This window comes from Platalea leucorodia, assembly GCF_965183815.1.
Source record: "Platalea leucorodia genome assembly, chromosome: 3".
In the NCBI taxonomy this organism is placed as follows: Eukaryota; Metazoa; Chordata; class Aves; order Pelecaniformes; family Threskiornithidae; genus Platalea; species Platalea leucorodia.
In genome coordinates, this window is record NC_138825.1 from 36273371 (window position 1) to 36300680 (window position 27310).

General features: G+C 53.6%; 1 protein-coding gene across 5 annotated transcripts; it reads right to left on the bottom strand.

Annotated features, from left to right (window-relative positions):
* Positions 1-389: 389 nt before the first annotated feature.
* Positions 390-23804, bottom strand: VEGFA (vascular endothelial growth factor A). 5 transcript variants are annotated; one of them, XM_082306711.1, is made up of 9 exons: positions 23102-23804; positions 17042-17093; positions 11593-11789; positions 9770-9846; positions 9324-9356; positions 9014-9160; positions 6475-6546; positions 5196-5327; positions 390-2898 (listed from the first exon to the last, which is right to left on the bottom strand). In XM_082306711.1, the coding sequence occupies exons 1-9, from the start codon at positions 23165-23167 to the stop codon at positions 2877-2879; spliced, it is 798 nt and encodes a 265-aa protein (XP_082162837.1). In that variant the 5' UTR covers positions 23168-23804; the 3' UTR covers positions 390-2876. The 5 variants fall into 5 exon arrangements, with proteins under 5 accessions (XP_082162837.1, XP_082162833.1, XP_082162834.1 ...); XM_082306707.1 differs by lacking the exon at positions 9014-9160; XM_082306708.1 differs by lacking the exons at positions 5196-5327; positions 9014-9160.
* Positions 23805-27310: the final 3506 nt, after the last annotated feature.

Sequence of the window (27310 nt, forward strand, 5' to 3'; positions counted from 1 at the left end):
AGACCACCCTCTTCTCGCTGAGCGGGGAACTCGGGCTGAGCACCACACAAGTATTTTGGTGCCTACCTCCCATTCATTTCAACGGGCGTTAGGTACCTAGGTGCTTTTGGAGGCTCTGGGCCCAAATCCAAGAGTCCGACTGGCAGGTTGCTGGTGCCCTGTAGCCTCCAGAGGCAATGCTGGAGGGTCTGTTACACAACGGAAGAAAACCAGGATGCAAGGCAGAAGGAGAAGGCAAAGGAAATCAAGGTCAGAATTAAATTCTTTAATACAAAAAAAAGTTTGTTTCTCGTCGTCGTCGTCGTTTTTTTAAGATATATCTGTAATTTCTTTGTTTAAAAATAAATATGTACTAAGGAATATCTTGAAAAAATTCACTAGACACAATATGTAGTGTTAATATCTTTTTTCCCCGCAATTATTACAGATAAACAGTAGCACCAATAAATAAAATGATAACAAATATTAAAATTAAAAAGGAGAGAGATTCAAGATGTAGAATTTTCTATTTTTCCTGTTTCTTCTTTTTACATATATAAAAAAATCGTAGCGTCTATTTAATCCGAATCACACATATACATAAACATATATATATATATATACAAACACATAGCCAAATATATATATAGTATGTAGATGTATATCTAACCCTTGTCTCAATAGGAATGTGTAGGGGTAGGTGTTAGAGAAATTAATTAAATAACTGCCCATAACATGCTACTGACTCTGCCAACAATTGGGGAGAGATGGGACGGGACAACAGGAAGGTTAAATTTATACACAACCAGTACAAATAAAAAAAAAAAAAAAAAAAAGGAGGTACGGCTTATAAATAGTTGAAATTAAATATTAACAAAGAATACTGAAAAATCCCTACTCTTTAATTAAATTATCTGTTTAATTTCTAATTTAAAAAGGGATATTAAATAAGTATATAAAACACTTTCTCTTCCCTCCCCCCCATCGGAAGCCTCTGTCTTGCGCACGATGCAGCATGAGTATTATACATTGCAGATGCAAGCACCCACCCGTGTGTTTTTTCTCCTTCTGAAAGCCATCAGTCGGATGGGGAGTTCCTAGTGGTTAGTAGTCGCTTGTTGTGAGTCTGTTTTTAGACTGTCTTGTCTTTTTGGAAGCTTTCCGTGTTGTACATTATTAGGCGTTGAAAATTCAATTGCAGATGATGTTTGGCAGCATTCTGACACAGACCGAGTACCTTTTTGATTATTATTATTATTATTAATAATTTTAATCACAGAACTAGATTATATATATCCACATAGATGTACAAACACGCTTTCAGGGGTGTGTGTGTGTGTGCGCGCGTGTGTAAGGTGGGTTTCACATACACCACAGCGTATATTGCAGATACACACATAGCCAAGATTCTCAGACACGGCTTAGGGATTGCGGCTGCCTTCACATTTGATTCCCCAACCCAAGATGTGGAAAAGGGGCCTGATATTTACAGTACGTCATTAAAAAAAAATCTTGATGTTCTTAAGGGTCATTCACACTGGGCACACAAACTGAAGGCAGCAAAAGTTGTTTTCTTTTTCCCCCCTTCAATCTTGGCATACATATATATTATTTTTTTATATATATATATGTATAAAAATAAATATATATATATAAAAAAGAGAGAAAAACACAAACATACATGCACACAGACACAAATGCACACATTCACATACACACACACACACCCCCCTACTGTGTATATACTTTTGATTAATATCCCTTTCCAGAAATGTTCCGTAAGCATCTTGGATGCTCTTGAGTGGCAGCTCTGTGCATGAAGAAAGCAGACAGTGCTGAACAACTGTGTGGCTATGCACCGGTCCCCATTCTTGCTTCAACACACTGTAGGCCTTGTGTCCTTTTGCAGCCACCAAGGGCGGGAAATCTAGACTCCTGTGATACTTTCTTGAATGGAAAGTTAGTGCGCATCAGCTGCCCACCATCCTTAAGAGAAGCCAGCATGTCTCTCTGGCAAAGTTTCTATAGCGAGTAAAGTCAACGCAAAATGTACACTGACATCCCATGTCCCAGCAAGGCAGGCAGGTTATGAGACGAGTAAGGGCGAAGGTTGGGGGAAGAGAGGGGAGGAGGAATCCTTGATCACGCAGATGGCCATTTCCTTGGCCTTTGACCCATCGCACCCTAGGATGCCGCTCTTTGGAACTCCCTGCCCATCCTCTCCGTCACCTCTCCTCCCTGTCCCAGGCAAGGAGAAGGTGGTTTGTGGTACAGCACACTCTACAGAGAAACAGCGGAGGCCGCACAAGTCAGTTAGAGTTAAGAAGTTTACACCCAGCGCTTCTACTCAAGTCCAGTCTTAGCTTGTTTCTTATGCCCCAAGTAGCCCGCTTGTGTCCACAGCAGTCGGGTATTATCCAGTGAAGACACCAATAACATTAGCAATGTTAAAAAAAATAATCAGTATATATATATATATATATAATATATATGTGTGTGTGTGTGTGTGTGTGTGTGTAAGATATACATATATGTATATATAGATGTGGTAAAAATATATATACATATATATATATGTATATGCATGTATACACACATATATATGTATGCACGGGAAAACCCATCAAATACACCCCTATAGTCTTCCTGGCTCTGTTATTTAGCAGCATGAAAAGAAAAATAAAGTAAAACAGTTCAAAACCCAAAGGTGAATTCTGTGCGGCGGGTGCCTTGGGGAATGTTCCTTCCGGAGTCCATCGTCCGTACTGAAAGTGCTGTGCTCTACCGATCCTTCATTTTTAGGGTTCATTTGGATTAGTGTTTTGTTTTGTTTTTTTTCTGTCCAGGCGAGAAATCAGGCTCCAGAAACAGGGCTGTTCCCCCTTCTTTTCCGCTGCTCACCGTCTCGGTTTTTCACATCTGTCAGAGAGCAGAGGGAAGGAAAAAAAGAGAGGAGGGGTTAATGTTTGTGATGGGGGTGCAAGAAGGACAGGGAAGGGAAGGAAGGGAGGTGGCGAATGTGTTTAAGAGCACATGGTGTTAAGACATGGCATGACGTCACTGGTGGGGTGAAGTGCTGTGCAGATGGGGCAGAACAGCTGAGAATCTTGACCCACGACTGGGTCGATGAAGTCTATTCCCCCAGGCTCACCTAGAGGGGGCGGGAGGGGAAATCGTTACAGGGGTAAATTTAGGAGCAGGATCAGAGGCTTCCTCCCAGATGAGCCGAGTGTCTTGTTTGCACCCTCTCACACCACGCGCACATAGATACAGACAAACACACAGAAAAACGAGGCTAAGCAATGCATGCAGAAAGACACACTCCCTCAGCTCTCCACCTAGCCCGTTGTTTGGGTTGGAAGCAGCACAGACAACAAGGCCTCATGCAGGCAAGAAGGTGAAAAGAAAGTGCCTCTCATTCCACTAGCTGCCATGAGCAGGGGTTAGCACCAGAGAACAGCAGCAGCAGCCTGAAGAAGCAGCAGGAGAAATGAGAATTTACCCTCCCCTGTAGGGCCCAATTCTAATTCTACAAGAGCGAGCATGAGGAACTTCAGCTTAACCACCTTTTTATCTGGAAACAGATAAGCTACCCACTTCTATGACTCCTTCCTATCTTTCTGGCCAACACAACAGGTCTAGAAACCTCCCTTAGTGGCAATTATCCCACCACAGAGAGGGTCTAGTAAGAGAAACTAGTAAACCCCTTCTGCCATCATGACTTCTCTGGGGTATTGTTTGTTTTTTCTTTGTATTTGTGACTATTTCTCACCCTTCAAACTCTGTAGGGTAATTTCTAGTTATTCTGGGGTTTGGGAACAGGAGGAGAGGGCAAAGGCCAAAGTTAGGTCTGGTCTCACGCTTCAGGGGTTATGCTCGCTGGGAGAAGTTGAACTCCAGAAGCTCCTCTATTCTGATCCCTCCATCAACTACTTTCCCACTGAAATTACAGCACCCCACAGAATTCCTCTGTATACAGAGCAGTTTCCACCATGCTGGCAGTGCCAACACCTCTCTGGTTTGGGCACAAAGCATTTTCACACCTAAAGGAAGCACTTGCTGCTTGTAGCAGCCTTAGTCACCTAGCCAATTCCAGGCAGGCAAATGGAGGCAAAAGGATGTCTCCTCTTTCAGGATGTAGCCACAGAGGACCCTGGATCTCTCTCCTTTATTCTCTCCCATCCAGCCACTGCCACTGCAATAGTCTCTTGACAGGAGGAATCTCCTACATCTCTGTGAAAGGGGCCTGAGTTCAGAGTCACAGTCTTCTTAGCAGCCCCACTTCTGTCTCTCTTGGGATAGGTAGGATGATCCCACACCAGAGATGCACGCGCAGCTGGTGCGAGTCAAGAGACCCCACCGAGTTCACCGAAGCGCTCAGGTGAGAACCAGGAATCAGTTTCTGCACACGTCTGTGCCACAGATGGTGCGTGACAGAGAGCACTCAGATGACACATGCACAGCATGCATCTCTGAACAAACACTAACCACGCAGTGTCTTTGCGTCTCCCACCTCACACCTGAAATACAGACCTCTGCCTGTCTTCACCTAGAGACAGACTTAGTCCTGCTGTATCCCACGTCACAGCCCTGAGTGCAGCCCCTCAAACCACAACTCTGGCCGAGACATGGACAGGGAACTGTGAGCACAGTGGAAGAGGACAGCGTGCGCTCCCTGGCTTTTAAGAACAAAGAAGCAAAGGAGAATGTGGGGATAGTCTTGAGGGGGGCTCCCAGCCTGGCGTTCCTCTCTCTGCACACAGCAGAGTGTCCGCAAGCCGCATGAAAAGGGCTTGGAAGACAGGGGTGGTCAAATCCTAGTCAGCTAAGGATTTGTCTTTGTCCAACAGTATGCTCAGAGTTGCATATAGATAACGTACAGAGGGCTACAGAACCTCCCCCTGGCTACCTCAGCAACATGAACTCCGTTATCTTGTTTTACGGGAAAGGATACCATAGATACAAACGCCCTGTCTCTGGGAGCCGTCCCCGTCCAAGTCCTGACAGCACATCTGAAACGCACAGCCGCCCTTTGACACAGGGAAACTCTGTCCTCATCTCAGTTAGCCCCTCTGCCCTCTGGCCCACGTAGGACAGAGAAAAGAAGTGATCATATAGCACTGGTGCCAGAAGTCAGCAGGAAGCAAGCTCCCCCCTCTTTCTCTTTCTCTCTCTTTCTCTTTGTGTGTTTCTCTTTCATCCTTCAGGACACAAACCTGCAAGTGCGCTCGTTTAACTCAAGCTGCCTCGACTTGCAACGTGAGTCTGTGAATTTGCAGGAACATTTACAGGTCTGGGGATCTTGTACAAACAAGTGCTTTCTCCTCTCTGAGCAAGGCTCACAGTGACTGCAAAAAGGCAAAAGGAAAGATGTCTAAGCTACAGCGCTTCAGCAGAAAGAAAATACACATGCAACACCCTAAACATCAAAGCAATCCCCTTGCCCCCTCCCGCAGCCCCCACGCTGCCCACTGGAGCGTCGCGGGCTGATGGATTTTCCAGCAGCACCCCGGCAGCCCCAAGACAGCACCCCCTTGCATTAGCGTAAAGAGAAAGAAAACAGGCTCTCTGCACAGTATTCACAAATGCTGCATTGGATCCATCGGCACAGGCCAGAGGGAGGAAGAAGGGGAAAGCAAGGATGGGAAGGTGAGAGGTCCCAACCAGCTATTGACGTATCAATGAAAGGAGTTCTCTCTGAAGTGGGCTACTCGAGTAGAAAGAGGCCAGCAGCTAAACGAGTTAAATACACAGGGTCTCTCCTCCCCTGGAAGGCAGCTGGGCTCCAGCATCACGTGCTTACCCCTGCAGCTGGCACTGCCCTGCTTTCTGTAAGCCCCATCCCAACCTTGCTACCTAGGAGTCTCCTACAGAGGGGCCATGAATTTACAATGCAGAATTCTGTGAACCACCGTGAGAGAGGCAGAGCGAAAGAGACAGACAGGGAGAGAGAAGCCACCAAATCCAGCAAAGAAAGAGAGGAAGAGAGAGAGAGAGAGGGCCCCCCCCCAGTTCCCCAGCACCCCCTCTCCAGCTTCCCACCATCCCACCTCTCCTCTCCGCCTGTGACTCCACCAGACACGCACGCACACGCGCACACACACGCACGCACGCACACATGCACGGCAGATGCCAGCCTGCCTGTCACCAGTCATTGTAGCAGCGAGGGCACAAGACGAGTGGGGGAAAGCTGACGACAGAGTTGCAACCGGAAAGCGTGGAAAAGAGGTGCAGGTCGCTCGCCCACCCACCCGTGCTCTTGTGCCTTGGGAAAATGGTCGCCACTGATGATTAGAGAGAGCCAAGCAAGCTAAAGCCACCTTCCCTGAGATGCCCTTAGTGCCAGAGCGGTGCCACCACCAGTGCTGCCCCCGCAGGATCTGCAGCCCACCAGTGACTGGGAGGGGAGGGTGAGATTTGAGTGAGCAGCAAGCAGGCGGATTGGTTTGGGGAGAGGGAGGGAAGAGAGTCTACAAGCAGAGGACACAAACGTACAAGCTGAGTGGTTTGTACCGGCCTTTCTTGCGCTTTCTCTTTTGACCCTTCCCCTTTCCTCGCTTTGATTTTCTGGAAGAAAAACAAAAAAAACAGAGAGAGAGAGAGAGAGAGAGAGAGAGAGAGAGAAGGCAAGGAAGGCGGGGAGAGAGAGAAAACGGAAGAAAATGCAAGGAAGAAGAGAAAAAAAAATACAGCCATGTGCCTTGCTGGGAGGGGGGAAGCACACGAGGCAGGACTGGAGGGCAAGTCCCGAGGCCGAAGCACAGATCTCCACCTCGCACACACATTCACCGGCCCTCCTGCACTCCTGCCAGCACCGCAACCAGCCTGCCCACAGCCAAGCCAAGGCCAGGGGACTCGGCAGAGACCACCTCCAGCAGGGCTGCTGCCAGCAGAGGCGGATCTGCTGGAACCTCGGAGGGGCACCTCGCCCCTCCGGAGAGGGGCGGTGGGAAAGGGACAGGGGGTGAGGGGGAAGGAACAGAAAGCTTCGTGAAAGCATCACGCAACCGCAGTGAGTGCAGACAACCGTTCCAGGCGACAAGCGCGGACGCACGCCGGCTGACAAGAGGCAACCTGAGCGGAGGGGCTCTTCCCAGGGAAAAGGAAACCGCTGTGACCTGATGCACTGCCCGGCACTGGGCCTAGGAGGGGGCAGCCGAGCTCCCACAGCTCTGCTGCAGGGCTGGCAGTAATCCTGCCTTGGGGTGGGAGCAAAGGGGGCCTGGCCTCAGCACCCCACAGACACGGGGAGAGACCCGGTCTACACAGCGGTGCTGTGTGGGAGAGGGCTATCTAGCTCCAAGGCTCTGCTCACCCACCCCACCTCCTGCTTGCAGTTCAGAGGACTCCAGGAGACCTCGCTGGATGTCTGCTAACATCCCCTCTGGCAGCCTCCATCCTGAGTACCAAAGGAGAAAGAGGGAGGCCTGACCTAGTTATGACACCCAGGAGATAACCAGCAAGCAGCTGTCAGATCTTCCCTCCTTTCCCTCCCTCCCCTTGCCTTCCACATGGATCTGCTAGACAGGTGAGCGGACGGAGCCAAGGCACTGACTCTCTTCTGAAAAATTCACCTGTTGCTCCTGACTCCTGGGCAGGAGCTGGGACAGGCAGGGGCTAGGAGGTGCAGGCCTGGACTCTAACCATGGATCCCTACAGGCCAGTGAGAGCACAGGGAGGGAGGGAGGCCGGAGCCTGCGCTGCTCCTTGAGCCACGTTAGCACAGGACCAAGGGAGAGACATGCAAGGAGAAGGCCCTAGGCAAAGCACCAGGGCTTGTCAGGCAAGTGAGCCCCAGCACTGTGGCAGTTCAGCAAAGGCTCCCTCGTTCCCTGGCGCAGCCCACCTCGGGAGGGAGCTGTCGAGGGGACATGGGGGGACAGAAGGGAAAGCACCATGGGTGTTTCTTAGGCCCTGTTCAAGTCGTCTCACTGGAACGAGTGTCAGAGCATCAGCTCGCTCCCAGCCTCTGCCCTACATGTCAGGAGTCACAGGGAGGCGGTGAGGGGAGGAAAATCAACCTGAAGGGAGGAGAGGGGCACCAATATAACAGGACTTTCAATCCAGCACAAATCAAAGCACACCAATCTCTCCCATCCCTTCCCTTCCTTCCCCGGGGAGTGCAGAACCAGCAAAGAGCAGGCAAGGTGCTGTTAGAAGAGGAAAGGGAATGCAACGCAGTCCGGGCTGGCTGCTTCACCCACACCCCATCCTCACCAGAGTTCACACAGACCCAACTCTTGCACACCTTCAAACCACAGAGCCACACAGACCGACCGTCCCCGACACGGCCCTGCACAGAGAGGAGTGTTGGCTGCACGCAGCCCAATGCAGCCAGGAGCAGATTTCCAGGGGGAGGAGGAGAGGCTGGAAGGCAGCTAGAAATACACAACCACCAGGAGAGGGGTGAAAGAAGTTCTCTCACTCTCCCGCTCGCTCTCTCTGTCTCTGTTTCAGCCTCATCTCCCAATATTCACCCCCTTCCTCTCCAACTCTGCACCTCTAAATGGCAGAGTCACTATCCCAGCCATGCGCAGTCCAGCTGACCCTCTCGCCCAGAGAGGTCACTCTTTCTTTTCGATGTTGCTCCATATTTTGTCACCGTCCCTGCGACTACTGCAGGACGAGAGCTTATTTCTCTGCTTTCCACAACCTTTTTACTTTGGGGAAGAAGGAAAGGGAAGGTTGTTCCTTAACCTCCTTCAGGTCACCAGAGCAAATCATCAGATGGAAAAAAAACTCTCATGAAAGCCTCCACCAAGACCCGGCTAGGAGATCCACCTCCCTTTACACCCTCCTGGGCCCCCACCCAACCAAAACCAGCATCACATCCTGCATGGCATCAGTCCTGCCTTCACCAGGCCTCTATTGCCACCTCTCCTTGTAGTCAGCAGAGTTCCTACCCAAGCTGCTGTGAAAGAAGCCAGCAAGTACTCACTCAAGCAGCAAGAAAAAAATTAATAATAAAGAAAGGCAGCGATTTGCAGTAACCAGAAACATCCCAGGAAGAGGGAAGGGAGAATTGGGGCTGCACCTTGAATCCATTCTGGTAGGACACACACGACGGGACTTCCCTGACTCGGGATAAAGCATTAGGAATGACTGCCATGGCCGTGGGTCATGCAAGCTCCAGGTCTGGGGTATGAAGGAAGGACCGTCAGATCTGGGTTTCTGTGCCCACCTGGAACGGATTCAGAGTGTCGCCCCATGCACTACCATACGCCATTTCCAAAAACACCTTCTCAAAGTGAGCTTCTCCAACCAAAGAAAAGGGCAAGGGGCAGTGGGGAAAGGAAACGCCAACCAACCACCAAAAGAGAAAGGAGGAAAGGCTTGTCACTTACTTTTCTTGTTTGTTTTTGACATCTTTCTTTGGTCTGTGGGGGAAGAGAGAACAAAAGCCTCATTAGAAGGGAGCTTACCACATAGGCTTCCAGTATTATCCCCAGTTCCCGACAAGTCAGGGAAGGACATGTACAGCTGGCTTTGCAGGATGCCCATGGCACAGGTTAAGTGGTCCTTCTCAAAGTGTCTGCTCTCCCGTTGCACCTCGCTGTCAGCCAGTGCCAAAAGACCCCAGGCTGCAGGCTAGCATTGTCCACCTGTGACATCTACAGATGGAGGAGCCTCACCAGCAAAGGACTTCTTTTCCCAGGCTCAGCCATCCCACTGCAAACCCACTGAGGAGACTGCAGAAGCCTCTGGACAACAGCCCCAACCCAATGTCAGAAAAAAGGAAAGGCTCAGAATAAGTTTATTGCAAGAGGAACCAGTGCTGCTCCATTCTCACCTGCAGTCACATTTACTGTGCTGTAAGAAGCTCATGTGCGCTATGTGCTGACTCTGATGGGGTTTAATTCTCATGATCTGGAATGAAAGAAACAGAAAGGGTCACTGCCCATTCACTATTTATACTCACAGCTCCAAATCAGCCTGCTGCACAGCAAAGCATTTGCACCCAGGTGCTCCTGGGAAGAGCATGGCAGAGTTTGAGCTGGCTTTGAGGCCCCATTCTCCCAGTCAGGGAAGGCCTTTGATCACAAGCAAGCGGCAACACCAGGCTCGTGCCAAAGCTCTGTTTGCTCATGCATGCAAGGTGCCAGCACTGGTGAACTGCCTTGGAGACAGGCATGGGAGAGGGCATAATACCATGGCAAGGTTCTCACTGAGCCATCCCTGGTCGAGGCCACAGAGACATAACAGAGCATCCAGTCTGCTCTCACGTAGAGGCATGCTTCAGTCTAAAGCAAAGGCCCAAAGCAAAAGCTCCATATCCGACTCCTTTTCGCTAAGCCACCGCTCCTTCCCAGCTGACATCTCACTTTCTCAGTGACTCAACACACAAAATAAATCTGGTGATCCGTGCTTAAAACAGCCCTGCAGAGCCAGACATTGCCCATCCCCCAGCCCCATGTGCCTCCAGGGAAGTTATATTGGAAGCTACGCATGCACTGTCAGTCTCTCAACCCAGAACCTGGCTGGACCACTAGCACTAACATTTGCACCAGAGATCTGCTCAAGTGCCTCTGACCCTTTACAGGCATGTGGGCACACCAGCCAAAAACTGTAATTCAGCAAGGAATGGTAGGAAGAAAACCATCCCTAGCTACACCATGCAAGAAGGCTCTGGCCCAGGCTGGAGCCTGCAAGTGGAAAAGCAGTAGGGGGAACCATGGAAGGGCCCAGACAGGTTCTCCGCCAGAGCTCAAGCACAGCTCAAATGACAAGTAAAAAGAGCTTGCTGGTAATGACGTAGTCCTGCACGTCTCTCATCCATATAAAAAAGTGATGGCAATATTTGCAGTGGCCATTCAAGAGGCTAAGGGACAAAAGGATAATGGGCACCAGCACCATTGTGGACACAAGCTGGCATCCAGGCTGGCAGACAAGGGCAGTGACAAAGCTCTCTAAAGCAGGGTTTGCATCTTCCCCATGTGCCCAGCCTTTGCTATCACGGCCACCTCTATCTCTTCCAAGGAATGAATTCAGCAGCCTCCAAACAAAGGAGGAGGACGCGCAGAGGCAGAAAGGCTTTGCCACTTGACACTGAAGCAGTCTGTTTCTTAGAGCCCCTTTCCACCCCCGCTGTGCCAATGTAGCTAATGACCCAAATCCCCTGCTCTGTTGGTAAAGGCTGACCTCACATGCCCTCTGGGAGAGAGTACTGACAGGCCTTCCCCTTTTGCACAACTCAGCTGCCTTCCGAGCAACAGCTGTGTGGACCAAATTCAGAGTTAAGGTGGAACAAGGGCCCAAGGACTATCTTCTTTGGGGCCTCAGAGATAGCAGCATCAGAAATGCTCCTTTGCGTTCTCCAAGCCTGAAGCGCTCCTTTGCAGAAATGCTCCTTTGCATGCTCCTAGCTACTGAATCTGAAACAGATTCTCCTCTTAGCCTTGAATAGAGATGGGCAACTCGTCTTTTAAATCTGCATGGTGTAATGCTGGGCACAAGGGTCAGGAGAGAGCTGAGCCCTCCCGATCCGACAATCTCCAGTTCCCTAGGGTAGGCTGCCCTTCCTCTGAATGAGCTGGGAGCTGGGACCTGGAGTGGCTGTGATGGTTGACTTGCTTCCTCCACCCAAGCATGCCAGCTTGCAAGCCGGGCCCTCACCTCCATCGTGACGTTGTACACATCCACAGGGACACATTCTAGGCCCTCATCGCCGCAGCAACCCGCACATCTCATCAGAGGCACACAGGATGGCTTGAATATGTACTCCACCTCATCAGGGTACTCCTGGAAAATGTCCACCAGGGTCTCAATTGTCCTGCAGAAGCTGCGCTCGTAGACTTCCAGGAATTTGATAACTAAAAGAAGGAATGGAGGGAATAAGTTAATGCAAACTCAGCTCGAGAACGTCTAGTGCTTCGCCCCTTAAAACGAGCCAGACAGTTGCAACACATCTACCCTATGCTCTTCACTAACAGTCTTGCATGCCTAAGTCCTTTGTCTCTGCCCTACACACACACACACACACAAATCAAGTGGGGAAGAGAGACAATCTCTTCCTACCACTGCTTCAGGGCAGAGGCAAGATAGTCAGAAGAGCCTCACTATTTGCTTCCCTGGCACCATGATGCGTTCCATGGGTGCCTTCTCCCCAAACCCCTTCTCTGCTATCCCCCATACTCTCGGATATGCTGCCACTAAGTGTACTAGCTCAGCCAAAAAACACCTGAGGCTGCTGCAGATGATCTGCACTCTGGACTAAGGCCCTTCACCGGTTTGCCTTTTACCCCCTTTCAAAACAGCCAGTGGATGCCCCAGTGGGTTTTAGAAGGCAAGGGTATTAAGCCAGAAGCATCCTTTCTACAGACCTCGGCGCAGAGACACTTCCGAGAACAAGCAGAGGGTTCTGAACCACACATCTTCACTCTTCCCATCAGCTACCTCTTTTGCCCATGCAGAACATCCACCTCAACAGGCCACCTCAGAACCACGACAGCACCTGCTACAAGTCACAGCCTCCGTGTCTCCACACTGACCACTTTCCCAGACCAAGGAATCAAGCCACCCACGGAAAGATTCAAAGCAAGCCCACAGCACCCCCAGGATTAACTAGACCATATACTTGGCTACTGAACCACAATGAGGCAGTGTGGGAGGGGGAATAGGGTGGATCTGCCTTTATCCCCTGCCTTCCCTCTGAATGAAGCAAACAGTAACTGCCTGCGATCTGCACTGATTTCACAAGCGTTTCTCAATGTTTCCCAGTCTCTTGCCAAAGCTTCGTTTTGCTGCTTGGTCAAGGGTTGGAGAGATTTAAAGAGATGAGAGATAGGATAGATAAGTACACACGCACAAAACCCAGCTGCTAGTACAGTTCTGCAAACAGTGAGTACCTGGAGCCCTCCAGGCCTCCTAGCTCTACTAGCAGGCAGGCAAAGGAGGATGCCTCAAATGGAGCAGAGGATAAGAGTACGCACAAAGAGACAGTACCTGCCCCATGCTGTTATGAACTAGAATGATCCACCTGTACAGCATGCAGAGTCCTACAGCACCAAGGTTGATAACTCTGAGTGATAAGCACAAACTGCTTGCATCATGGAAAAAAATGGTCTCTGGTAAGCGTTTCTAAAGTGCCCTGAACTTGTGACAAACTGGCATAAAGGTTACTTTGCCACAAAAATGCAAAAGCTGCAGGGCTTGGAGCTCACAGCCCGCAGTTAATTGTTGAAAGTTAATTCTAGGTCATGCAGAGCTGACAGTGCCACAGTGCCGAGAGCGGGTACAAGAGGGGAGGAGCTCCCATCCAGGGAGTTTGAAGTGTCAGAGAGCGCGAGCAGCTATTGAAAGAGAAAGTGGCTTGTGAAAGGGAAATGTAGCCTGGCAGGCATGGACTGCTTGTTGGTATTCCTCATCTAGAAGACAGCATGTTTCTGTTCCTTGTCCCTTCCCTTCCTCTTCCGTCCTCCCCTAACTGCAGTATGCCTCCTGTCTGTTCTCCTATCTTGTCTGCAGCTACCTCCTTCCTCCTGTTCCCCATTCGGAGTGACCTTAGTCACCGCCTATGTTCCAACAAGTTGAACAATTTAATATGTGGGAAATTCTGCAGGCACAATGACAGCCGCTGAACTGCACTGTTGATTATTCACACTGTGCCAGCAGAAATGACCTGGGAACTCTGGTAGTAAAGGCACAGTTCTGGATAAAAATGCTTACAGACCTACGTCAAGGGGAGGGAGGGAAGAAAAGAGGGAGGGAAAGTGGCAGTTACCTGTGCAGATCAAATGCTGCTCACCGCAGTAGTCTGGGGCACAAAGAGGCAAAAATCGAAGCAGAGTAGGAAACTGAAGTGAAACTGATTCACGCCTGCCACACTTTCTAAATGTTTGCACTGCACAAGCAGCTGGATTACACCAGAGAATCCAGACTACAGATTGGCCACAGAACAGCACATTCAACTTCTTCTGCAGAGCCTTTACTTTCACGGCTGCGCCCTGATGACTATACTTGAGATCTGGGAGATCTGACAGGACCAAATCGTTCCCATAAAGAATCCGGGAGTTTCTGCCTTTACTTTAACATATGATGATTTTCCAAAGTGTGAATCAGCCTCTGAAAAAGGAAACGGGGAATCTTTCTCCAGCTGCCAGTCTGAACATCCTGCCATGGAAGGCGCATTGCCCTGATTTTGCTGGACACGGAGCATTCGCACACGAGACTGTGCAATGCTCCACACTTCATTTGCACAGTTAGCACCCAAGCCGGAGAGTATGACCGAGGTACAGCCATCCTCACAGCAAAGCCCTGCCCCTGCTACAGTACCTACACTTATTCCTATGTACCAGGAGTCGTATTCCACACTTTGCCGGGCTGATTCAGTCTGTGCTTCCTTTCCATTGGTTGTGTCAGGGACGGAAGGAGGTCTGTCTTTCATGGGGAAACATAGGAAGGTCACTGAAGGACTAACACCGCTTGGCCTGCTCCCTTCCTGCAATTTGGGCTTCAGCCCACGTTAAAAGTTAATCCCGCATTTAACCCACACCCCTAACCCTGCAAAACACCTCCAGATTTGAGTCAGAGGTTCTTCTTTGTGAATGGAGGGGGAAGTAAGGTTAAAACCCAGTCAGGGCCCACATTAACTCTTCAGGGCAGACACAGCCACAGCAGGCAGGATTAAGTCCAAATTTGGAGCAGTCAAGTGGGAACATGCTAGACTAGAAAAGGAGCAAGTCTATGATCATTTTGCCTCCCCCCCCTCCCCCGTCAATGGCTTAGCAGCAATACAGACACACTGTTCTTTTAAAAATAAAAGTGCAGCCACAAGTGCTGGTGGTTTCCTTTATTTATACCAGAAAATCTTTTCTCGTGGAACAAACAAAGAGTGTTTGTCTGACTCCTCTACAACTTCCCGTGCCACAAAACGTGTGGAAGGCTCTCTTGAGCACAAAAGGGTAGGGGCTGAAGCTAAAATTACAGTCTCCAACCAGAGTAAACCCATCCCAAATAAAAACCTGTCACAGCTCGACGTCTGAGAGCAAGCACAAAATGGCCAAAGACACAGAATCACCTTTCGCCCCAGCCCCAAAGACCCCAAGAGCTTCAGTGGAAGGAACTGCAGGACCGTCCTTGTGGAACAGAGGCACATCATCGTCTCCTCTTCACAGAGGAGAAACTGAGGTACCGAGAGAGGACCTCCAAGGTCATACAGCAGGACAGAAGTAGAGCCAGGAAGGTAATGCCAAGAGTCCTGATTTCTAGCTCACAGATGTATTTGCATCACAGAACCAGAAATAGTAGCACCAAGGCAATAGCACCAAAGTCTCACCGCTCACATTGCCAGACCAACTTCTCCTGTGATCCCATCAGCCTTCTTATGACAGGGAATTAAATTCTGTTTGATTCTTCCCCTCCCCGGGAAGGTAGTCGGACACAACAAATGGCACAGATGAGGACACTAGCTCTTTTCTACCAACAGCAGAGGACTGGTTACCAAAATAAGCCTCACAGCAGGCTCCGTCTTGACCCCTCTGGAGTCACCGAACCTTCTGTTGACTTCAGCAGGAGCAAGGGTCAAGCGCAACAGGCGGCAGCCCACCAGCAAATCAGAAATTTTGCCTGTGCAAAATGGACACCTATCCCAAAGACATTCTGCTACAAACCTCTGGCAATGCACATGCAGCCTGTCACACCAATGAAGTTACAGAAATTGAAATCGAGAGCGACAAAAAAAGAGCCAATCTGGGCCCACACTGCTAGAGCCCTCTGCTGACCTCCAGCTGGAATAACGCTGGAGGTCACAACCCGTGGGGACCCTGCAAGACCTTCGTCAGACCCTGCCACACAGCGAGTGGTCTGCTCCGCTATGAAGGTATGGGGAAAACACGGTCAGGATGGTCTTAACGCAGCTGATGATCACCTCAGCCTGAAGGCTCCAAAGTCCACAGCCCTTTTACCCCACTTCTGAACTGAGGACTGCAGGCCGAAAGCTGACCTGCGGCACCGCACGGGGCTCCACTGGACAGGGCGCTTGCAGGAGGCGTCTCTGGCTCACCTGTGGGCTGACTGCTCTTCTGGTCCGCATTTACTCACACAAACCGACGAGGCAGAGGACGCTGCCAGAGCCTGGCCTTTGGGCAGCCGGAGAGACACAAAATCATAGAGGACGCTGCCACAGCCTGGCCTTTGGGCAGCCGGAGAGACACAAAATCACAACGGCTGCAAAGGCACCACCACGTTTCCTCACCAAGCAATGGTCCTGTCCCTCCTGGACTGCCAGCAATGAATTAAGCAGAATCTATCAGATCACACTGCCATCCCCCCAAACCAAACCCTCTCAGCCTGCTAGCTTAAACCGGAGTAAAAGGGTGTATTTTTCGAGCCTGGCTTTATACAGTGCTTAGCAACGTCCTGCCTGGGGGGTAGCCGGGACCGTCAGAAGGCACGACTCTGGAAAAATCATCCTGGGCTGCCCTTTTTTCCTTCTCTCCCCGCGGAGACCTGCCGCCTGGGGAGAGTCGGGGCGCTGCTTCAGCCTTTGTTCGGGGATCAGCGCTGGCCACCCAGCCGGGCACGGCCAGCGCCGCCGGGGAAGAGCTGGGCGGCGAAGATGACAAATCCCTTCCTCCGGCGCTGTGGCGAATCCCTAGCAAACTGCTCGCCGCTACTCGCCTCTTTGTGTGCGCGCACGCGTGTGTGTGTGTGTGTATATATATATATATAAAAAAATGAGCATGTGTATGTGCACGAGCGCACGCACGCAGTTTTGCTCAGAGTTGTGGGAAGCCAGCGGCGGGCTGGGCCGGCCCTGCTGCCCGCCCCTGCCCCGCGGGCGGCCGCCCTGGGGCCCGGCCCCGCGGCCACCAGGGCCCCACGGCCCGGCCCCGGCCCCGGCCCCGCGGCCGCCCCCGGCCCACGGGAATGGGGGGGCGCGGGGGGCCGCCGCCGCCGCGAAGGGGTTAATGGCGGCGGCGCCTCCCGCCGGCAGCCCCCCGCTCCCGCCGCCGCCGCTCCCCGGGAGGTGGCGGTGTTGGCCGCCGGCGGCTCCCGGGGCTCCGGCCTCCTTCCCCCGAGCCCCCGGCCGCCCCCACCCGCCGGGAAGCCGCCCAGCGCTTACCTTCATTGGGTTTCCGCTCCCCATCCCCCAGGGCAGGAGCAGCCTTCGACAACTGCAAAGATAACAGAAAACCGGTCACAACGCGGAGCCGTTACGCGGTCCCGGGGCGCCGGAGGGCTCCCGGGCCCGCCGCCGCCCCGCCGGCGAAGCCGTTCCCCTCCAGCCGGCCTGGCGGGCACAGAGGCACCTTTTGTTCCCCCCGCCCCGTCCCCCGGGGAGCCGAGAGGGACACGGGCGGAGCGGGCGGGACGGGCCCGGGCCCGGGCCCGGGGCAGGCGGGAGGGAGGCGGCCGGGCCTGCAGCGCGGCGGCGGGCCCGAGAGAGGTCCCGAAGGGAGAAACGCGTCCCTCGGGAGGCGCTTTCAGCCATCACCGTCAAAAACCGGAGAGCAAATGTGGGCCCGGGGGAGAAAAATAACGGGGGTGACCTTCTGCCGCTGACATGACCGGGCGGCCCGGGCACCGCTCTTCTCCCCCAGGCCTCCATTCCCCCCCGTAAAGGTGAATCCGTCCCGGGAGGGGAGCAGGGAGGGCAGAGGAGGGAGAAGGGCGGCCAGGCGCGAAAGGGCATCGCTCCCCTCTCAATGTCACACACGTCCGTCGGTGGCCACCGAGGTGTCGGTATCTGGCCGGGTGTCAGGGCGATTAACTGTGACAGCACCGCTTCGCCGACAAACGCCGACAAACCGCCCGGGTTTCCCTCCCTTCCCTGGCAGGGAGGGCACCGCACGCCCTCACCTAACGGGCCCGGTCCCCAGCCCCTGCGTGGCCCCCGTCCCTGCGCTCCTCAGGACAAGAACCAAAAAGGCGCCAAGCTCTGCGTTCGCTCCTGCTGTCCCGTTGGGACCAGGGGCGTTTCCACACCGCTGACACAGGCAGGAGCGGCGACAGGTAACCCACCCCCTGACCGGGATGGAGAAGCGTTACACTGCTCTACTAAGGAAGCCCTTTTAATTCCAGGTGAAACAAAAACTCCACTCTTCCTGCTCTGCGTGAGGGTTTTAGCTCTGACGCAACTTTCCAGCCAAGTCAGGTTTCCCCCTGCTGTTCTGTTCTGAACCAAAACCAAAAAATGCCCAGCTTTCTTCACTTCTCTGAGGTATGTTGCCACCTGTGTGACGCCATCCGCCCCAGAACCTGCTGCCTTTCAGCCGAGGCCCGAAAAGAGCATGGCAACACATACGCACAAAATAGTGTTTCATCAGCAATACGCTGCATTTGGGCTTAGCAAAAGGCCCTCTGGTCTCGTAGCTGGAGACAGGACTGAATTGAGCAGGCAAAGTCCACCTCAAGCTCACAACAGGGATCTGCCACCCAGGGCCTCCCAGGAAGCCTCGTGCACAGGGCAGCACCACCGTCCGAGCAGCCCGAAGTGTCAGCTTTTAAAAAGAGGGGGCAAGAGAGCCGGCGGAGCCCTAGAAGCCCCTCTCCTGGCCATTCCTTTGTGTCTGCGCACAGTTCCCTTTGTCTAAGGTCCCCCCGACCAAACTCCTTGCTTCTCATTTCAACCAAAGCCTTTCTGTACCTGGGCATAACTCACCAGCCCAGACCTGAGCCACCCCATGCGTGGATCCGTTTCTTCTCCGGGAAGGAGAGGGCTGTGTGCCCAACCTCGGCGCTATGACAACAGTTTAAAAAGCAGGTTCCTAGAAATAGTTTCATTCCTGAAGTGTGAAGGTCACTGCAACAGCACAAACAAAATGGAGGCAGCGGAGGTTGCAGTGGCCTTCCAAAGCCACTCAGCGCCTGACAATCTATGGGTCAAAAGAAAACCGCATCAAGGGCAGAAAAGCCTCCATCTGTGTCGTAGCACAGGAAGAGGATCGCGAGCCAAGTCAGTTTATCCAAGGCACAACGCCCCCAAGACCTTTCGCAGAGGGATTTTTGGTTCACACACGGAATGACCGTGACAGACTGAGCAAAATTAGCTCGGAGACACCTCGAGGGTCATTCTGCCCATTCTCTGTGCGAGGCTGCCCAGCCGGCTGCCAAGCCCACCGCCTCCTCACATGCAAGCACACGTGGCGCGCAGGTGATGGGAAGCAGAAGCAAGCCGCACACCTTTACTGCTCACCTGCGCCAGGCCAGCACCTCGCCCTGCCCCTGACGGGCTGGAGCAGGAGCCAGAGCGCCCTCCCAGCGCTCACCCAGACCTGGGCTGCGATCCCACCCAGAGGGCAGGAAACAAGATCGGTAGGAAGCCTGCAGAGAGCTGCTGAGCACTGCCAGGGGAGCCCTCTGCAGAAACCTGACGGGCGTCCCAGAACTACCAGTAACACGCTCTCTGCTCACTCTACCAAGAAACTTTTCTGCCCTTTCCGCAGCGCCTTCCACCTGCGGCTGGTGCCCTCAAAGCCCGTCCACAAGAACAGCAGGTGAGGCTGTGGTTTTTGCCTCGCTTTAAACCAGGCTGCTACATATCAGACAGGGCAACGGGGAACCAAAAGCCTTCCAAGGGACAAGGAGGCCCAGCGTGCCCTTCGGTGGGAGCCTGAAGGTCACGCTCTCCTCTGCTGGCTTTTGGCATTACCCAACAGCTCTGTAACACAATTTCCTTCCAATAGATTTTCAACATTTCCCAGAGGTGTGGAAGCAACACCTGGGCTCGAGAGCGGGACAAATGGCCCCAGGAATGGGGGTGACCAAGGGGAAGCTTTCTGTGCCCTTTGCAGGTCACAGCAAATGCACGTCCTGCAGCAGAGTAAAACCCTCCCTAATAAATAAACCCACCTCGCACCATCCCTGTCCCTGCACCTTCCCTGTCCCCTTTCTCCCCCAGTCCCTGTCCAAAGCAAATTATTCTCTGAAGGGAGAGAAAAGGTTAATCAAGCCATTCCTCTCTAACCATCACCCCCCTCACCACCACCACCAGTACTCATTCTCTCCCTTCCCCTCCCCCTAATCTGTGCAGCCTCATTAAAAGAGCTTTGTAACTGTTTAGGACTGGAACAAACAATCCATCCACTTTGAGAGGGACTCTGGGACAGGAGTTAAGGCACTTTTCGTCTTAGGCGCTAGAAATTCTTCTCAGCGGTTTCTACTTAAGGCAGGGAGGGGGGGAACCAGGACTCACTGCACTCCTTCTCCATTGTACATGCAGGCAGAGGTCAGTAATCCCAGAAGCTGCCAGCACAGCCGAGGCACCTCTGACACAGAGCAGGACGACAGCAGAGCGGATTTGGGGTGGCTCAGGAATCAGCGAGCCCCCCTGAGATGTCAGCATGGGCTTCCCTCTCCCCTGCTCCCAAAGGAGCGTGCCTCCTCCTAGCCTGTCCTTGGAGCACGGGCCCGGAGCGGCTGTGGGGAAGGTGACCCGCTGCATCCCGGCCGCCTGCGGGTTGGGGAAGCAGGTTCTGGTGGCTCCCCATCGTGGCCTGGCGCAGAGGCACACCAAAGGCGGGGAGCCTGGTGGGTGTGCGATCATTAGCAGTCTAGTCACAGGCTGGCTCTCCCTACCTCGGTGTCTGATCGCTGCCTGTTCCCTATGGCAATACAGCTGGTGTATCTAGGTCCCTCCGCAGTTCAGGGCAGGAAGGGAAGAGTTCCCAGACCCTCATCAGGGGTGACCTGCCACCAGGCTGCCACCGAGACCCTCAGACGAAGGAAGATGGGGAACGACCTGCCGTCCCCCGCTCTCTAGGAAGGGGGGACTGGAAGGGGACAACAACACAACCTCTCTGACCCCACGGGGCGCGAGGACTGCGCACCTCAGCTCAGCACGGGCAAACAGCTGGGAAGGTGGCACTGCAAAACCACCTTTTCCTCCCTTTCCTGCACAGAAAGGCTATTGCCACCAGCGGAGGCAGACACCTGTGGCATCAGCGCCGCGCAGCCCCGACCGTGACACGATTTCCCACCGTCCCGGCCTGGCTGCAGGAGCAACCATAACAACTCCTTCAGTCAGGAGGCATCCCTCTGCCGCCTTCACCAGGGGAGCGCCGTGATTCCGGTGTCCCTCCTCCTTCACCTTCAGGAAAGCTGCCCGACACACGCTGGTCCCCACTTTCCCAACTCAGCCTCTGCCAGGGCTTTTATTTCATGCTCTCCAACGTGCCTGGCTAGCTAGATAGGTTTTATTCAGCACGACAGTCAGATTAACAGTGCAGATAAATATTATCATCAAAGCACAAAACCCTCGTCCCGGCATGAAGAGTCATGCCTTCTGCCATGCCCAGAGTCATCGTCAAGCTGCCTACGTGAGATCTGCTAGTATTTCTAACGTTCCCATCACCGTGGTGCCCAGGCGACCAACGGACAAATAAGGACAGAACCGAAGGGCAGACCTCACCGTCCATCTGCCTGAGCACTTATATGGCCCACATCACCCAGCTATCTGAACGTTTTGCCGTCTCTCACGTATCTATCCCCACAGTATTTCCCCCCAACCCCACTGCCACCCCATAATTCCTCCCTGCTTTTTTCCCCACCGTTATCCTCCTCCTTTTCTCATCGGCACCATCCTCCTGCCCAGGAGAAAAGGCAGCATGAGGCTTTTATGCGACTCCTGAGGACAGACAGACCTGGACTCTACCTGATCTGCCGTTTCCTCCTCTGGGGAAGAGGAAGGGGAGGGGAGAAGGAGCAAGGGGAGGGTTAAAGGGTATTATCACTAGACACCGATACGGAGTTGTCTAACCTATAGCCGGGGAACAGACGCTACTGTACAAGTTTACTGAGGAGCTGGAGGCAAAAAAAAAACCCTTTTAGATGATGGTGGAAAAACTCGGAGAGCGGAAAGAATCGTCCCACGAGCCAAACCTGGCAGGCAGGCGGCACGGAGCTGCTCTGTGCCACACTCGACTGAGAGCTGCGCCTGGGTTCCCATCGAGCACAGCCCAACGTGCGGCTGTCACTGGAGAAAGTGGAGATATAACAGGCTAGAAACAAAGCGTGCAGTGCCTGCATGACTTCAGTTACAGCTGAAATGGCTCCTAATTGGGGAGTTACCTTCCAGCATCGGTGCTGAACAAACAACGCGAATAACTGATTAGTTTGCGAGTGACATTTATTTTCACAATCGCGGGAGATCATCTGGCCCACGTTCTCTCCAAGTGCCGAGGAGAAATGGCAGGAGAGAACTAACCTGTTATAGCCTTTAAAACGTAATCCATGCCCGCCTAGGGAACAGCCACTTTCACGTGGGCACTCTGTCTAAACCCCTTAATATCTCTTGGCAACACAGCCCTCTTGACTCTTTAGAAAACAGGCAGATTTATAGGACAGGTTTGCACAGAAAGCTGCCTTTCTTTTTTCTTAAAAAAAAAAAAAAAAAAAAAAGAAAGAAAAGGAGGAAGAGTTGGTTTCTAATCCCTTAGGAATGACAATGAGGCAAAAGTAAAAGTGACTGAGGAGGAAGAGGAGAGAGAAAAAATGCGCGGTTTTGTAATCTCGGTGCAGGAGATATGTATTTTGAAAAGAAAAAAAAAAAAATCAATCTGGAAGAAATTCAGGATCCATTTTGTCCTCTTTGATCTCTATTTGTTTTTCCGGCTAGGTATTTTGAACTCCACTCGGCGGCACGAACCCGAGCTGGGACCCAAGGCAAACACGGCCCAAACACCCTTTTGCAATGTCAGGAGACCCGAGGACGGGCGGCGAGGCTGATGCAAGAAGCCAGCGCGCTGCCTCGCTGCCTCCCTGCCCCGCGCCGCGCCGGGGCCCCGCCACGGCCCCGCCACGGCCCCCGCCGGCAGCCCGCGGCCCCGCCGCCCCGGGAGCCCCACGCCGGCAGCCCCACGCCGGGGGCGCGGCGTGCGTGGACGCTCCGCGCGGCGCTGCCGGCTGCTCCGGGGGCCTGCGAGGCGCCGGGCAGCGCTCCCCCCCCCTCCCCGCCCCGGCTGCAGCATTGCACGCACGCACGCACACGTGTGTGCGCTGCAGGCACCCACCCGCGGCCGGTACCAGCAGCGCGGCGGCACCGCAACGAGCAGGTGGGAGGCAAGGGGGGGGGGGGCGGGGGGCGCGAAAACGAAAACGAAAAAGAAGCCTTTTCCGCCCCCCCCCCGCCCCCCCCGTACGCGGGGCACAAAACCCCCGTCCCGCCGCCGTCCCCGCCGCTTACCTCCGCGCTCTGCAGATAGAGCAGCGCCGCCAGCCCCCAGTGAATCCAAGTGAGCAGAAAGTTCATGGTTGCCGGCGCACGCCTCGGAGCGGGGCCCGCCGCGCTCCGCCTCGCCGCCGCCCCGCCGCCGCCGCCGCCCCGCCGCGCTCTCGCCCGCGCCTCCTCCGTGCCCGCCGCCGCCGCCTCCTGGGGTGCCGCCGGCCGGGCGCTGCGAGGGGCTCCGGGGGAAGGGGGGTTCCTCTTCGGGGTCTCCGGTTTCACCCCTCCATAAGCCCGGCTCTCCGCCGGCCCCCGCTGCTGCTTTCGGTGGGCGCTCCGCCGGGCCGAGCGCAGGCTCCGCGGCCGCCCCGCCGCCGCCGCCCGGCCCCCGCCGCCGGGCAGTCCGAGCTCCACAGCGGCGCCCGTCCGCGGCCGCTCTCCCCGCGCCGGGGCAGGCAGGCACCCGCGCCGCGCTCGCTCGGTTTCCCGCACTCACGCCAAAGTTTGCGCGGAAAGTTTCAATGCATCTCTTTTCCTGCGCCCCCTCTTCGCGGCGGCTGCCTCCGGCGGCTCCCCGAGCCGGGGTCGCCTCCCCGGGGGGAAGGGGCTGATCCCGCCGCCGCTCGGCCCGACCCCTCTCCGCAAGTCGGGGTGGTGGTGGCGGAGGGGACGAACAGAGCGCTTTCCTCCTGCCCTCTCTGTCTCTGCCTCTCTCTCCCTCTCTCTGTCCACCGCTTTAAAAAAAAAAAAATCAGAATAGTAATATATTAAAAAAAAAAAAAAAAAAGAAAAAATCCAAACTGGCTAGAGAGGGAGGGAACCGGGGCAGGGGGAGGCTCTGCAGGAAAGGGAGGGGAAAAAAAGAAAATCCCAGCGGATCAAAGTATAGGTGGGGAAAAAAATAAATTAACCGAGAGGATAAAGCAAGGCGGCAAGCCAACAGCAGGTCCCGGTGCCCGGGGAGGGCTGCTCCCGCGGCGCGCTGTCCCCCGCCGGCGCGGCGTGCGCTCCTGGCCCCGGCGCGGCGGCGGCCCCGCTCCGCGCACTCCAGCGGCGGCTCCGCGCAGCGCCCGCTCCCCGCGCAGCGCCCGCCCCACCGCCCGCTCGCCGGCGCTCTGCAACGGCTCGGCGCGGCCGCGGGGAGAGACGCTCCGGCGAAGTCCCACCCTCCCCGGCGATTCCCCTCCCTCCTCCCCTCCCCTCCCATCCCATCCCTTTCCGCGCTGGGCGAAAAGGCCACGGAGGTAAAGGGGTGCGCGCCCCCTCCGCCGCCCGCCCCGCTGCGGGCCGCGGGCCCCCCGCGGCTCCCACCTTACGCCCCCGGCCTCCCCGCCCTGCCTCGGCCCCCGGCCGCCCCACGGGCCGCGCTGCCTCCAGCCGTTCTGCCCTGCCGATGGATGCACGTTCCGGTCAAAATTCACCTTGCCCGTGGGAATCGCTCCAAAGTCCAGCGGAGCCACTTGGGGGGAGGGGGCAGCGGGGGACAAATTGTGATCACAGCCACCACCCGCCCCCCCAAGGCCTTCGCTTTTCGGGTGCGGTGATTTCCTAGCACCTATGTGCTAAAGGGGAGGGGGTGGGGGTCATCCTCGCTTGGGTTTTATTTCTCCTTATCCAGTGCCAACCCGCCTTGGCTCAGGGGGCCTGCCGGCCCTGGCCGCGCGGTGCCCCGGTGCGCAGAAGGGTGTCCTACTGAAGGGGTGAAGGTTTTGCCAGACAAACCCCACCCTGCTTTCGGGGAAGGTATGTGAGGGGCAAAAAGGCAGCTTGGTCTGGCTGGGGCTAGCGCAGGCATTCCCCAACTGAGCTCCTTCGCTCCTGTCACATGCAAAATTTCCTCATACGGGATATATAGTAACAATACGCGTGTGTCAACGTATGTAAATCTCTCTCCTGCCACCGTCCTCCCAAGGACCTTGGGTGGCGGACGGAGTGGAAGTCCAGACTGGCAGATTCCTGGGGCTCACCGTGGGCTGGAGGAAGGGGAAGGGGAAAAAGACACGGAAGAAAGAAAAGGCCATATTATTATTAGAAAGCAGGTATTCCAGTGCTGTGCCACGGAGTCCTACTGATACAGGCAAAGCGTTGGCTCTATAGAGGCACCTGCTGGCTGAGGGAAACACAGGAAACAAAAAAGAAATAAAAATCTTTGCTTTTGGTAGATCTTAGACCTGTTCTTCCCTTTGTTCATTTTTCAAAGATTTTGTGTCACCCGTCGGTGCAGTGTGTGGGGATGGCGCCCGGGTCACACCGATCCCGAGGAAGGCCGGGAGGTGAGTGACAGGTCAGTCTGAGCAAGGAGCGACTCCAGCTCCCGTCCGGCCCCGCCGCGGCCCCAGTGCCCACGGCCTTCCTTCTGGGCCAGGGGAGACATCCAGCCGAGTCGAAAGCCTGGAGGAAAATATAATCCCTTTCCCCTCAGGGATCATGTTACTACAGAGGAGTGGTGGGTGTTATTCAAACACTTGTGAAAGAATACCTTTTTCTTTGCTCTCTTCGTTTGTTTTTTTTTTTTAAACTAATTGTTGCAGAGGGTTTCTGAAGAAACAAATACCCATCCGAAATAACCGGAGTTTCCCGTATTCAGAATGCAATTGCCAAAATATCCCCCAAGAGACAGGGAGACCTCAAGCCCCCCCCCCGGGAGAAAGAGGGGATATTTCACTAACTGAAGGTAAAGCCAAATTAAAGTTCCCAGAGGCAGGAACCGCTTCTGACTCTGTCACAGTTCACTGTGAGCAGCTCCCTCCTCATGCCGGGCCTCCGCACTTCAGATCAGCAGCAAGCAGAGAGCTCACTCGGCACTTTTGTCTCTTTATTTGGTAGAAGGTCCTAGGTGCCTTTTCCCTTCCTGCTAGGTGAGCGTTTTATGAATGAAGGTAGCTCTGCTGCAAATGACCTGCAATTTTAACGCTCCTCTGGATGGACGAAAGCCCTCTGGCTGCTGCTCTGCTGAAAGTCCCCCACAGAAACCTCACAGAAAAGATTAAATCCACGAGTGGCAAGGGGGAGCCTTATCCCCTTAAAGCTACAATGTACTGTAAATAATGTACAGAACCAAGCTTCTAAAATTACCACTACGGGATTGCTCATCTCATCTTACGTTTCATCTGGATCCTGTGATCTTCCCACCTGCCAACATCCTGTTACCAGGAGAGCGGTGTATGTGAAGTTTGTGCAAATGGTCATGTACTTGCCTGAATTCTGGCGCCAGTAAGGACATTCATGTGCCTTCCATGTTAACGTTACACCGTAATAAATACCGATATTGCTATAGAACCCGCAGCGTTCGTGCTAAGCACTGCTCACCGAAAAAGCAAATCAATGCGTGTCCAGGCTACGCTTCTTTATTAGCCTTGTTATCTTTCCCACGTCAAAGGCTCCTGAGACAGAAAGAAAGATGGCATCAACAGGCAGGATTTTAAATATGGAATACCTAAAAGCACGAGCTCCATGTTTAGGCACTTAAGGGAGGACACGTGATTTGCAAAGAGGCTGAGTGATGACTTATTTGGAGCTGTGAGACGCTGAGAACTTTTAAGAAGCTGACCATAATTTAGGACTTCATCTTGCAGATTGAATTCAGTGGCAGCTTTGGCACTGACTTCAAAGGGCACAAGATCAAGCCCTTATTTAGGGTCTCAAAATACAAAATTAGGAGCCTAAATTTAGGCATCCATTTTTTAATACCTTGACCCATGTTAGTAATACCCTTCATATAATCCCTCTATTTGACCTGAAAAGAGAGGAATGTCAGTAACTCTTTACCGCCTTGCCTAAAAGAACCTGTGGCTGACAAGGGGGAAATGCAAGAAACGCATTCCCCACACTTAGTTTATTTTTTCTCCCCTCTCTCAGATCCCCCAAACAACAGCCAGAGCAATGTTAGCGGAGGAGCTCAGGCCCACTTTGAAATTGGAACAGGAAATGTGAGAAATGTAGACGTTAAAAACCAAACGAAACAAAACAATATTTTCTTAGAATTCCATCCTGTGGGCAAGCCTGGGGGGAATCTGGATTTGGATAATCTAAATTAGGAGAGAAGTCAGGGAAACAAAGAGTGAGTTTAAACATTTTAGTGCCAGAGCTATTTCTTAACACGCAGCTCACTCTCTGATTTCAAATATAGTCCCTCAGCGCTGAGCCTGCAGAACAGCATGAGGAAAATCAACATCTTGATCCGGCCTTCTAGCAGACATGGAAAAAAGGCCAGAATGGAGCGAGCTGTTG